This window comes from Tursiops truncatus, chromosome 11 (assembly GCF_011762595.2).
Source record: "Tursiops truncatus isolate mTurTru1 chromosome 11, mTurTru1.mat.Y, whole genome shotgun sequence".
NCBI lineage: Eukaryota > Metazoa > Chordata > Mammalia > Artiodactyla > Delphinidae > Tursiops > Tursiops truncatus.
In genome coordinates, this window is record NC_047044.1 from 40,235,212 (window position 1) to 40,250,167 (window position 14,956).

A 14,956-nucleotide genomic window follows, 5' to 3' on the forward strand; every position below is an offset into this window, starting at 1 on the left:
GCCCTAGTCCCTCACAGGGTCACACTGCTCCCAACAGCAGAGGTTCTTGATTTTCTCATGGTTTAGATGTAAATTACACATCCTACCGTTCGGATGCAAGCTCCACAGGGATATGCATCAAGCCAGCACCTCTTTAAATATGCACTGTGCACATTGGAGAGAACTGTGTATCATACAGTAGTTAATATATAATCTGCCTTTAACACACACTTCCACTGTGTCCTTTCTTCCTGATCGTGTGATTGGATATTTCTATCATACACTCGTTCAAGAAAATAAAACAAACATGAATAATTTGTCTCTTATAGGAAAAACTAAGGTCATAATATTTATCTGTCCTGCTGCTCTCAAAGACTAAGTACCCTTCATAATTATGTCTTAAATTTTGATTCTCCAACCTTAACTTCCTCAAACATGTATGGCATTTAATGTTAACTAAAACCAAGGATTTGAAAACACTTCATATAGGTTTATGATTTCAAGATAAGTGCTCATAAAACATGAGAAAACAAAAGAAAATGCTATTTACATGCATCCAGGAGGAACTTTTTTTGAGAAACAGATTTTATACTTGGGGATAATCACTAACCACTTTAATATAAATGACTATATTTCCTTAAAGTGTTCTTCAGATTGGAAAGGTCCTGAAAAAAGCTGGAATTCAGGAGGAGGCACTTAGACAATGTAAGAAAGTCCACTGATAACATTTCCATTCCAAATGCTGTAACACTGCTTAAATACTAGATTTAGCATGTAATTTATTAGGCCCATATGTTACACTTGTGCCTTAATGATGTAATGGGCGAACACTTACCTTTTTCATTGCCATTTGCATAATTTGGAGGCTTGTTTTTATCAATGCTGTTAAAGCTCTGACTTCTCCTATTTAAATTGGAGGCTCCCTGGACCTTGCTGCTGCTGCCTGCAGCTGGTACCCTAGAGGGACCTGGAAGTCTGAAATAGTACAAGAAAAATTACATCATTATTGTACATTATAAAAACATAGGGAACAGGAGGTTCTGAGCAGGGAAGAGTTAATGGGAAAATCATAATTTATGACATTCAGCAGAAAATGTTGGTTTAAGCGACAAATAGCTAAACACAAGGTTTGAAAATCTTCAGAAAAATCTTGGTTCATATGATATAATTTGCCTCCAAAGTATACTAATAATGCAGGACAATTAGAAATAAAGTAATTTTAACTAAAAAGTCATGCCTATATGTACCTGATGAATAAAACTTTGATTTAAAGGTACTCTAACAATTACATGAAAAGCAACGGAAATAATAATACTTAACTAGAATCTATTATATTCTCAGGGTATTAACCAGCTGCCTGCAGTTGTTGTTAAGTTGTTCTTTTCAATATACGGGACATTTGTTTTTATCTTAGGTGGCTGTATCTTAGATGAACTTGTACATTAATAAAAAGAAGAATAAAGTTACATACAAATTGCAAATAGCAAATGCTTACTGAATATCTAAGCTAGTTAATTACTCAAAAACATGGTGTGGAGACCAAGGTCATGAGTTTGTTCATATTTGACTGATCTGTCTCACATAAAAACTTTCACTCTCTTGCCAAAAGTAAGCACCTAGACTCTAGCTGGTTATCTCACAAGTGTGGCCAACTGATCACACAGGCCATGCGACAAGGATGCAGGTCTCAGAAGAAGAAAATCTAGAAGAAAATCTATGCTAGTAGAATGACAATTTAAAACACACCTACAGTGATAGTAGCTTTAGCTACTCGTTGTGTATGAAGGACAAGACATGAGGAAATGTAGGTAGACTGTATTAGAATTAGGGGAAGTTTGATAGGAGGTAATCATCTGCAGTTATTTTATTTGAACTATAATTAAACATCAGTTTGGATCATTTATTTCACTGTTTAAACAGTTTCCATATTAAAATTTCAGGTATCAATTATTTCAAGAACTGTGCGTAAAATACGCAATTACTATATTTTATTTTATACTAATACTAATGTATATTGTGTATGTATAGTAAACTCAGTCCGCATAAATGAAAAACTAGAAATCAAGAATTAATATTGGCATCTTAAGACATATTTAAAAACATGATATTAAGGGTTGCCAGCATCTTTGCTAGTGTTTGCTGCCACCATGTGAATGTCACTGTGTACTGCTCTAATAAGTTCTATTTTAAAAGAAAAACAAAAACAATCCATAACTTGTAAATGTAGCAAATTTTTTCTTGTTATACAAAATGTTTAAAATAAAAGAATGTTTATATCTAGTATATTGGTACCCAACATTTCACAATCAGTTGCTACAATATTCAAATTTTAACTCACCTTATTATACTACTTGACACATTATTTCCATAGATTATCAGGAAATCAAACTCTTAAATGTATACTATAAATATTTTATAATAGTAACAGGTATTGAGAAATGGAATGAACATCAGGAAAACACACACGCCAGCTTAAGACCAGAAATGTTGATATCTTGGAATAGTTAATAGTTTCAAAATGTTGGCTGTATTTTGGAGTTTAAATACATATGGCTAATAAATAGTTCCTTCAGCTATTTTGCTAATTAGAGGTTGTGTCATGCACAAGATTAGAATCTTTTCCAAATGACTCCAGCATTTAACTTTTACTCAAATGGATCTACAGGGTTTGTAAGTCTAGCACAATAACCACAGACACCAGGAATTTTGAGTACCAGTGATTGCACTATGTAGAAGGAACTCAACTAATTAATTTGGCCAAATGTCCCATCGTAATAAATCTGAGACTAGTCCTGTAGACACAGCCATAGGCTTAGAAAGTTCATTCCAAACTCACATTTATAAACAAATTTTGTCACAAAATTTGCCCTGCTTGCAATGAAACTTGACCTGTTTCTAGAAAGCAATTAAAATGCATTTTGATCTTGACTGTGACCCATGAAGCCAAGTGACATTTAGTTCTCAGAAGAACAAATTAAAACAAATTAAAAAATCCATTTGCTCTTCTCATTACCCTAATTTGACAGTCAGCCAGAGCTCAAGATCATTCATCAAAGTAATAAAAAGAGAAATGAGAATGAAGCCAAAAAAAGAGATGTTCTATTAAATCAAAGAAGTACTTAAAATATATTTTATATTCATTAAGTCTTAGAAGTAATAATAAAAAATGCTTACTGAACATGGCAGGTCACTGTTCTTTGTGCATCCTAGTTTATATCATTTCTTTTGATTTTTAATTAAATACCCTTTTAATTTGCCTTTCCAGAATCAGTTTAATTACTATGGAAATGAACATAACTTAGGAAACCAAGGCAAGGGGAAAAGCACATAACCTCAAGTCAAGGCATCATAAGTAGTTCTTGTGGTCAAATACTGCACAATATGATTAATTATTAGAGTAGTGACTAGCAAACCACCACTGAGATACTTCCCCAGTGAGTGAGATGGCACATATAATCACATAATAATCAGGGGGGCAAAACACATTTGCTGTGGCTTCACTTAGCTGTACCATCATGCCTCCAGTAACCTAACATTAAAAAAAGTCACTTTCCACACATTTTTCTGTACCAGTATTTTCCAAACAGTATAGAATGCACTGTCATTTATTATAATAGACTGCCTTTAAAATACATATGATATAAAGAAGCAAAAATTTAAATGATTAAAGATAAAAGAATGGTTCAGGCTGAGCTGGTGCTAACTTCCCCACAAAAATCTGCCAATGTTTCTCACTTCTGCTTCCAAATGTGCAATAATTAACGCATACCCATTTCAAAAAGCAATTACAATCTTGTTTTACTTCCAGATTTGTGGCCTGGAAAGAATGGGGTCTTCAAAGCAATTTTTCCCCTTGACTTTCTCTAAGCCTAGAACCTAGACTTCAGCCCAGTCATAGCACTATGTATAACTAAACTGAATTAGAAGAACCCAAGACCCATTTCATAATCTAACACAAACATGCTCACCCCCAAGAAGGCGTATGGAAATCTACTTGGAAGAATTCGGTACTCTAAGCTTTTCATCCAGAAGTATGTCAGTTTTTGAAAAAAGTTAGAATGATAGGACAAAATATCACTGGGCATTTACTTTATTATCACTAACAAGCAATAAATTAGAGATATTAACTGACCTAGTAGGCTTTTTTTGACTGGTTGCAATTCCACTGTGATTAGACTGAGTTGCATATCTGGCTGCCAGACTGTATGAGGAGAAACAGAGAAATTGAATTAAAGAGATTCTTTGAACATGGAAAGAAAGTACAAACTTACAAGAAAACTATGAGTTAATGAAATGCAATTAGAACATGTACAAACATGTATAAAGAATAAATTAGAAAATTATGATAATGTAACACATATACCATGACCTTTGATTATGAACATATTATGAAATAAATAATGCTGTGGACCCCTTAATAAGTGTGTCATCAATGAATTTTAAAAAATGGTTGTGTGACAATATTAATATTTTTAAAGTAATATTATTCCATCTTAGAAAAAAATTCAACCTTTGTAAATGACAGTGAAAACTTCAGGAAAGCTAAAGTTTGACTTAACACCATAGCAAGATCTCTTTCTCAAAAAGATTCAAATGGAAAAAAGAGTATGAAATGAGAGTCATTATTTTCTTTTATAAACTCTTCTAGTCTGCTGTTTTAACCTAAATACGATTTTGAAAGCCAAAAGATTAAAATATCTGGTTTCTGTGTAGTAAGTTATTGTTGATCTCTAGTCCTGGATAGAATATTTTATGGACGTGATTAATACAAGATGTTTTTCTAGAGAAAGATCTATGCAAAAAATTGAGATTAAAATGGAGTCAAATTCTTCAAAAACGGACTGAACAACTGCTGATGACAATTTCTGGGCATTCTTGAATTACAATTCTTAATGATTTTTTAAATCACAATCTTTGGTCGAAAACACACCAAAAAGCATTATGGAAACCAAGTTTTGAAGAGCAGTGGATACTTTATAAATGAAATGAACATGTGTGCTTTAACTTGAACTGATTTCTGAATTACCTAATGGTTCTGAAATTAGTGTTCTGAAGGCTATAGTAAGACTCAGTGGGCCTAAACATGTTCACACGTGCTGTGATTGTCATGGGTTGATGTGTGAGTGGAGAATCACTCTGCTGGTGAATTGTTATGACTCTACATGAACACATTTGTTGTACATGCACAGTTTCCAAGGCCTCCAAGGAAACAGGAACAACATGGGGTTGTTGGAGTCAGGGTGGAAGGGTCATGTGGAGCCCTGCTGTTAATCCAGTTGCTTTGCTGCTAAGTAGAGGGTATTTAACCAAGGGAAGGATCCCTTAAGATGGTGACATGTTTCCTGAGTAAACTCTTACTCCATGCAGCCAGTCTGTGGTGGGAGTATGCAGGCCTTTGAACTGCCTGGCTAGAGAGGAATAAAGAATTCCTCATATCTAGACAGCTTTTCAGAGCACTTGTTTTTCAAGTGGATATGTGATATATTCTTATTTGCAGAGAGTGCATTCTGTATTCTAACTGTACTGGACACTGAGACAACTGGCTACAACTGGCCAAACTACCTCAGCAACAATAATATCAGAGGACAATTTAAAAGTAAAAACCAAAGCACTCCAATGAAATATTAATTCAAAAATTAAAACTAAAAGTACCCAAAGTGAAAAAAAAGAATCTTCTGTGAACATGTCAGTCTGCTTTGTCAACCCAAGAATAAGAGAACTACCTACAGGTTCACCATGATGTCTTCTATCCTGTACCCTCCAAATTGAACACAAATATTAGCAGGAGAGATGCCAATAAAACAATGTACTTTCCCTCGGGGAACTAAAGCCACCTCATGGATTTTTTCTTCCATGATTTTAAAGATGTATCATAATTTCTAGTATAGAAGTAGAAAACCAACAACAAAATCTAGAGGTTAATCGACTTGGTCAAAATCAGTCTGATTTTATTGCCCACTTGTGTTTTCTAATTATTATGAGAATACTCTACTAGTTGCCTATATTTTTGTACCAAGCCATCCTACTTTAATTCTTTGAAACTGGGCTTCTGCCCTATACTATCCTTACAAATGTGAAACTGTTATTTGAAGAAGAGTTTGATTCAACTCTCACCATATTCTAATATTTTTGTATTTGACCCTATTTTTCTCTCTGCCTTTTTAAATTTCTCTCTTTCACAGACTGTCATACTAATAAACTCACTTGATCTGCCCACCATCATTCTTGTCCATTTTCTCTTTCTTTCACCAGGCCCTCTCCCCTTACCCATCTCTTAAAAGCATGCTTTTTCATATGTCATCTTTCCTCAAACACTTGTATGCATTCTTTCATTTGATTCTTACCTAAGATTTCAGGTGAACTCTACTAGAAACTAGAGTTAATAGCTGCATCATACTCCCAGTCATCAATATCAACTGAATAAAAGACATCCATTTCCATGACCTTCAAAATCAATTACCACATCAAACTCACCATTTTCCTTTTTTTAATCCCCCAAGTTCTAATCAGATCCTTCCTTTCATTTCATGATTTCTGTACACAGGATCACCATTTTCTTTAGGTGTTTGGGCTTGAAACCTCAATTGTCAACTCTTCCCTTTTTCCTTCCTTTTAATTATTGTAGATGTGCAATCAATACCCTGCCACGCTGATCTGACCTCTACAAATTTATCTATGTTCTCCTTCAATTTTCATGTTTACCATCTAACTCAAGCCCCAACACTTCTCACAATGCCTCTAGCTCCCTTTATTTCTCTCTTTTTCTTTCTTTCTCTTTCTTCCTTCCTTCCTTCCTTCCTTCCTTTTTCTTTCTCTCTTTCTCTCTCTCTCTCTTTCTTTCTTTCTTCCTTCCTTTTTTATCTGGCCCTGGCTCTCTATGCAGCAGAAATGAATTTCTTTCCCCACAGTGCTTGTGATACCATGTCCCTAATTTCAGGTTTACAAATGGGCTAGTAACAAAGCAAGTGAGTAGGTACAGCCAAAGCAGTTTATTAGTGAAACAGACACAAGGGACATGTAGACACAGCTCTGAGGCAAGTGGGGGCAGATAAATAGAGTCAGAACACCACTAAACTAAGGATTTGCAGACATCTGGTTAGAAGATTATGTATTCTTTTCCTGAAATGTTGTCAAATGAAAGTCTTTCTAGCTAATGGGTGGCAAAAAGTATCAGAAACAAAAGCATAAAAAAATAAATATTTTGAGACACACTGTGGGTTCTACTAAAGGAAGTATCTTCTCATCTATCCTGTAAAGTAGAATAGCAAGGGAAAGCTTTTTATTTCCCCTAACATGGAAGGGAAGAGGAGGAGATTAGAGACAGTCAATTAAAAAAAAGGATGAAACTCATCTGGTGTTCAATACACAGAAGGATCCAAACTGCCAGAACTATCCAATACAGCTTCAGTGCAAACCCCCATGTAGAACTGTAATATCCATTTATTATAAGGAAAGAAAACTTCTCAAAGTAAACCGATCCTGAATTGCAATCAGGATCATAATTGCAATCATTGACCACCAGAGCCTCACTACTCAAGGTGTTGTCCACAGACGAACAAAATGGCATCACCTGGGCCTTGTTAGAAATACTGATTATTAGGTCTCATCCCAAATCTACTGAATCAGAATCTGCATTTTAACAGGATTCCTACGCATAATAAAAGCTGTGCTCTACAGAACACCCACAGATGTCCAAGCTTGGAAGAAAAACACCTGTTTCCAAAGTCAAAGAGCATAATCTAAACATCTCAAGCCATGCCTCATTTTCTATTCTGCTGCTGCTGCTTTAGATAGCGCTGACACCCTCCTTCCTCTAGAAATCCTCAACTCACTTAGCTTTCTTAACACGACAGCTGTCTCTTGAGCTACTCCTCCTCCTTCCAAGACACAGGTCCACTCACCATCACCCCTTCTAAATTTTGTACTATGCCCACGAATATTTTCAAAACCATAATCCTAGGTCTCAGCTGGTATATCCCTCCATTCTTTTTATATCAAATCTGTATTTTATACTCCAATCTCAATTCTAAACTCAGAGCCTCTTTTCTAAGTATCTCATTATCTCCTACATATTCTACCTGGATCTATCAGCTATATTTCTCCCAGATATCCCCCAAATGTTCAAACCTTAACTCATTATTCTTTCAAATCATCTCTCTCTCTTTGACTTTGTTATTTAAATTTAGTGTCACCAACTTTTTATTTTTCCATTGAACAAAGAAGAGTTGTCTTCTTTGACATGACCCACTCCATTTCTACCTCTGTGTCAGTTCTCTCATGGACTCTGATAATGCCCCTCCACTAGTCTCTTTGTTATCATCCCGTTTTTATTGCCAACCAAATCCAATCATTCTTCTCACAGTCAACTAACTTCCCAAGAGAGAATAGATGTCAATCTCTTTCTTTGAAATTGCTGTTGACTCCCCATTGTCTGTAGGATATAGTCCAAGCTCTGTGATCTGGTTTACTGAGTGTTTCCGTGTGTCTCCTCAGACTCTCTTACAGCTTCATCTCCTCTGCACATCCTGCATGCCATGTTCTCCACTGTCATCACACCTCTGCTTCTGGCCTGAGGCCTCTTCTCCCCCGGCTCCATGGCTTTTCTCATGAGGTTTCCTTCATCTGCAACACCATGGCTTCTCTTCCCCACATCATGAAATCTTACTTCTGCTTTAGGATCCTGCTCAAGTGTCACCTCCTTCTTGAGGCATTTCTCAAGTCTTGTAGAGTTAGTTTTGTCCTCCATTAGTCCCCAGGTCCTTATTCATCTCTAAGGATTAGGTTAACATGGAAATTTATCAGGGTAAATGCTTATCTCCTGAACAGATTGCATTGTTCACCAGGACAGGAATTACGGTATGTTCATTTCTTCATTCTCAGTTCCTATCATGGGTTGGTATGTGTTCAGTAATTAACTATTGATTGCTATTAACTGGGTAGTATTATCAAAAAATGATATGTTATACCACCATCTTTTAACCAAGGGAAATCTTTTTAAGAATGGAATTATCAGAAGTATATTAAAGGAAGACACTTGTCTTCACTGTGTCCTTATTAAGTGACAGTTTACATTTATTTTCTCATTTATTCCTCACAATAGTCCTGCAAAGGCGATACTCCATTTCTGACTGAAAAATATGAAACCGCCTTTAAACATTAAGTAACTTGTACGAGTTATACATCTTATATATAATAGTACTGAAATTTAAACTTTCTTCTGTTGGATTCTATAAGCTGTGCTATGTTCTACTATACCATATCATTTTCTTGCAAAGTACAACTTGTGATACTTTAATGTTTCTTTTGCTATTAATTCATTGCCTTTTGGATTTATATCTCCAAGACATCATGATAATAACTTTATATTGCCTTCAGAGTATCATCTCTTCCGGTGTCAAATAAATCTACTTTCAATAGATACTCTTCAGCATTTAGATAGGGAATTTTAAATAATTTCATTCAACAGATGACTTTATGTAGAAATAGGAAATAAACAGTAAAACAAATTTTAAATGGTCTGATGCTTTTAGTGTCCAAGCAATTCTCAAAAATCTTCCAAGTAAACACTATTTTTTAAATGTTTAAGCCACATTTTAGTAAGAGCTAGAAAATTATGGCATACTATTTATAACTTGCCACTCCCATGTTCATTGCACACATGACTAATTAATCAATCACAGAACTTTTTTCTGCTGAGTCCTGTGGTAGCCTCAAAATCCCTGGCTAGGACTCCAGCAACCCTTACTAATCAGAACACTTAGAATGAGAGTAAAACTTACTCGATCTCTTCCTTATGCTTTCCTCAGATATTGTTAAGAAGATTTTGAGTGTCTCAGTGCAAGATTTTTGTGGAAGGTTCTATTTCTGTTGTAGTTATTCTACCAGTGGACTTCCATGCAGAAGTAAAAATTATGTAATCTTATTCCTTAGCTTTCATTTTCAAAAATCAAATTGGACCCAGATACAAAGACATGTGCGTCATTAAAAGTCACCAAAACATAATATCTGAGCCTCACACGTCTATCATTCTTTACCTCCATTGGCTACTATCAAGGTTCTTTCAAAAAAAAAAATCTCAGTTGAGACAGTTAATATTTGAATTGCCTTAATTGCTATTTAATTCCCATGATAGTTAAAATATTCTTTTAACAACTACTCATTGCCCAAGTAAAAAGTTGGAGAGCCACAGTAACTTCCTAAGAAATTGAGCCTTTGTCATGACCCCAGCAGAGAATACCAAAAGGTTTAACTTGCAGAATAAATAATAAATTCCCAGATTAATGAGATCATTTTCTTTGATATGTAAAGAAGAAATTGGGGGGACGAAAGAGGTTGGGATATTTAGCAAGCCTGGAACCAGGAGACCACATAGGAAATCACTGCTACAATTCAGGAAAGATTTGATGAGGGCCTGAATGGAGGCAGAGGCACAGGAAATAAGAGTAAATGATTAATGAGAGAAGTTATAATCATGGACGCAGGACTTGAAGGGAAAAATCTAAGATGGCTCTGGGGCCTCTGGCTTGGGTTGCGCAGTACAGTTACATGGGAACAGAGGGCAGGAAAAAGAGATTTAACACCCCTGATAGAGTGTAAAATGAGAAAAAAAAATCAAGACTCCACTTTTAAGTTATGCCATTAGTCAAAGGGTGAATAAAGTAACAGGAAATACTAGGAAGATGGATATTCACAGATGAATAAATCCATTTTCACAGCAGAGAAAAAGTAAAGATCACTTTATGGTCATATTATAATAGCTCTTTTTTAAAGCACATAATAGTTTTGGATATTGAATAAATTAATAAATAAGAAATTGACTTCACACCCCTAAGGTATTTAAAGTGGCAGACAGACATAGATATTGAGAAATTTGATTTAGTTTTGTGTTCTACTTATTCTAATAAGCGTATATTGATTGACGTTATCCACCAATTAATAAATCATTAAAAAGGATTTTATTGACCACCGGCATGTATCAGCAATGTGCTAGAACGATTTAATTTGGGAAAATTAGGTTTAAGAATGCAGGGATGACTGTTTCACTCTGAGAAGTATAACCCTTCAGACCATGTATTCCAACTCAAAACCCTTCCTAAAAAATACAATTTGATATTTAATGGAAACTGAACTGACTTCAACCTTGGAAGAAGAAACGAAACAATATCAGGCAAGTGTGCAAAAAGTGGTACATTCAAATATCTACCTTCTGTGAATTATTAAATTGAAATGCCAGTAGTAAAGATCTAATATATTGGTTAGTAGCACAGACTCTAAAGCCTGAATACTCTACCTGAATCCCAGCTCAGCTGTTCTCTGTGCCTGTGTCCTCAGGGGTTAAATAAGGATGACAATATTATCTATCTCAAGGTTCTTATAAGGATTAAACTGTAGATCACTTAGAAGGGTGTCTGGTAGAAATAAGTGCTGGAACAGTTAAAAAGAAAATTCAGTGGGATTCAGATGTACGTTTGGGAGTCCCTGGGTTTACTAAGCCCCCATGTGAGGCTCTATAAATAGTCTGGTGAATTCATTAAAACATAACTTCCTATGTTCCTACAACTACCCTGCCCTCCTGTGCTTGGTTGTCTACTCAACACCACACCACATTCTTTGGCCCCACCTATCACTTACTTACTTACTTACATACATACATTTATTTTTTATTGATTGATTGATTGGTTGATTGTGGTACGCGGGCCTCTCACTGTTGTGGCCTCTCCCGTTGCGGAGCACAGGCTCCGGACGCGCAGGCTCAGCGGCCATGGCTCACGGGCCCAGCCACTCCGCAGCATGGGGGATCTTCCCGGACCGGGACACGAACCCGTGTCCCCTGCATCGGCAGACGGACTCTCAACCACTGTGCCACCAGGGAAGCCCTCACCTATCACTTCTGATGCTACTACATTCTTACTCTAAGACCCACAAGCACGGACATCTCAGGACAGTGCCTGAGCTTTTAACTCTGGCTCTCAATCTCCTGGTTTATAATTACTTTGAGACCCGATTTCGTGCAAGCAAATACAATTGTCTTATTCTCCCTCAAACCTCTCTGGATACTACTCACTCTTCTTGTTTTCTAAACTCAACAATATCAAGCCCTATAGGTCCTAATCTTATAAAGAATCATCAGAAAATTGCCCCAATAGGACATCCAAGAACAACCATTCCCAAAACAGCACGCACAGGATGAGCCTTCCAGAACCTGCAATTCTCAAAACTGTACATAATCCCCAAAGTATCTCAAATACAGAATTTCATAAATGTTCTGTTTTGTGATACAGTCATTAGATGAAAATATAGTTTTGATATGCTTAATGCTATAGTATATTTGCTTTAATATTTCAACCACAGTTTTGTGTTAGATTTGCACTCTAAATGTCATAACTAATTTGAAAGACAGGGGTAAAATGTGTCAGAAATTGAGGCAGTCCTCGATAACAACAACAAAAATAATTTGCCTTTAAGAAGGTAGCAAACAGGCCTCCATAATTCTGAATATATTGCAAAACAACAAAAGGAATTCTCTTGTTTGCTCACTTGACCCATACATGTTTGTAGTCTCCAGAGTTTTGTTCTGAGCCCTCCTTTTCTTCCCTAGCTTTATACTCTCTTCCTGAGTAATCTCTTCCATTTCTATAGTTTCAATCAACAAAACATTGCTAAGCCAATGTTCCCAGGTCCATATATCTGGCCCTGACCACTCTTCTGGGCTCCAGAGCCTCATATTAGATATCACCATCTAGAAGTCCCACTGAAATGTCAAATCCATGAAGGCCAAAGCTGAACTTCCTCTCTTCATCTCCTTCTCATCTGTTTCCACCACAGCATTACTATTTTTTCCCTTGTTGAAATACATCACCACCAGTAAGTCAACAAAACTAGAAATGTGATGATTTCTTTGGCCCTTACCTCCAAACAGTCCCCAAATCCATCTTCCTCAGTCCCACCCTCATGCCTATTAACATTAAATTGTTCAAACTCTTGTCTCTATAGCTATAATGTATGACAAACCTGGACCCTCTCACATTTCTCCCCAAAGCACATTTTTCTCCACCCTGTCACCAAGGTCATGTTCCTAAGTTATAAGCAGCCTCATTTTCCTTCTGCTAAGAAAATTCCTGAAGCAACTTCCTTTACCTTCAAGAAAGAACTCCCAGCTCCTAGAAGGAGCATCCAGAGCCCCCATGAATTGGCCTCTGCCTATAGCCTCCCTCTCATCATGCCCTGTGGCAATTTAAACCCAGAGCTACAATCAATTATTAGATGCTCCTGCCATTAAAAGGTGAGATCTCTATCCTACCCACCCTCCCTTTGAAGCTGGGTGGAATTGTCAGTCCTTCATCTGTTGGGTCACAATACAGTTGGGTCACAGTACAATGTCCCTGAGACAGCCATGCTGGTGAGGCCATATGTAGTCACTGTTCCAGACATGTGAGTGAAGAAGTCACCTCAAAAGTGGATTCTCCAACCACAGGTGTTTTGCCTCGGGGCAGCCTGTGACACTCCAGCCATTCCACCCTTCCCTGTGAAGGTTCCAGAAATAGTGGAGTAGAGACGAGCCATCCCTGATGTGCCCTGTCTGACTCCTAAGCTCACAAAATCCATGAGGATGATAAAATCGTTATTGTTTTGTGCCAATATATTTTAAACAGCAAGAGATACCCAGAACGCATTTCCACTTTCACTTTCTGCTCAGCCCAAAAGTGGCAGCTTCCTGAAAGTGAAATGGCATTTTCCTCATCAGTGCCTTTGTATGGGCTTTTGTACTCTGTTGGAGTAGTTAGCACACCTCACTGAACCACCTGTTTAAACATCTAGGTCCTCTATTAGATGATGGGTGAAATAAAAGGTTAAAGCATCACCTGATCTCAGCTGCACATCTAGCATAATTCCTGGCATACAGTGGGGGCTGAATCTTTATTTGTTGAAAGGTCACATTTGAACTTTCAAACCACCAGTAAGAAAGAACCCTGTGCTCTAAGGTAATATGTGAAAGATCACTAGAACAATGTTGTTTTTCATTAAGCCATGTGGTATTCATGGACTACGCACAGTGACTGGTTCATCAAAACATAAAAATAAGCACAAAACAGTAATTTTTAAAATGGATGTATTTCATATAAATATGATAATACACTATGTTTATCAGAGCAATCTTTCATATTATGTAGGTTTTTATAACTCCTCATCTATATTAAGAGATTTTACAGAAAATTGTTTTAGAATCAACCATCTTTCCTCCCTTCAGTCTACTTGACTTCAGCCTTGGAGTCACACAAACAGGAGTGGAAATCCCTATACAGAATCCCTCTACAGTCACACCTTTAGTACTCTTGATTCCCAAAGAAAGAGAAAAAGTGCTTAACCATAAAATCACATTTGTTCTACTAACAACACTATTCCCAAGGAACCAAGGAGGAATACAAAGAAGCAAATTACACAATATGAGGTAAGAAATTTCTTGGGCATAAATTTTGGTGGAAGTTTTTTAACCTCCCAATTTTACTTTTCTTTTGTAAGATGGTATCATGTGAAGAAGACAGGAATTATTTCCTTTCAAATTTACTAAAAATGGCTTGAGAGAAAATTAGGGATAAATTACCCAAGGTGTATTATAATTAAGCACATTGGAAGAAAGTCTTAAACTAAGGATTTTATATAAAATAACAAACATTGAAGATAGTAGAACACATTCACTAAAATTTTTAAGGCTGAGATAGATTGAAATACATTTCCTTATATATCCTATGATTGCTAAAAATGAAACCGTATCTTCAGAATTAATATTTAAAGAATTCTTTAAACCAAATTCTTCCTTTAGTATATGCAGTTTCCCTTCTGTAGGGTCCTTGTGCAATGTTATAAAATGATAACTGACAAGCTAATAGCTCTAAAAAAGAGGAAAGTGTTCAGCCACTTCTGCAAACTATCTTTTGTACCTTAAAACCATATACGCTCCTTCAAAAATATTTAAGAC

General features: G+C 36.3%; 1 protein-coding gene across 5 annotated transcripts in view; it reads right to left on the minus strand.

Moving 5' to 3' along the window:
* The window catches only part of NAV3 (neuron navigator 3), an 839,545-nt gene that overhangs the window by 194,597 nt on the left and 629,992 nt on the right, over positions 1 to 14,956 (minus strand). For all 5 annotated transcript variants that reach the window (XM_073788380.1, XM_073788379.1, XM_033866303.2 and 2 more), the window contains 2 exons: positions 4,112 to 4,180; positions 815 to 954 (listed from right to left, as the gene is read on the minus strand). In XM_073788380.1, coding sequence (XP_073644481.1) covers positions 815 to 954; positions 4,112 to 4,180 — 209 coding nt within the window. The remainder of the gene's footprint in view (positions 1 to 814; positions 955 to 4,111; positions 4,181 to 14,956) is intronic.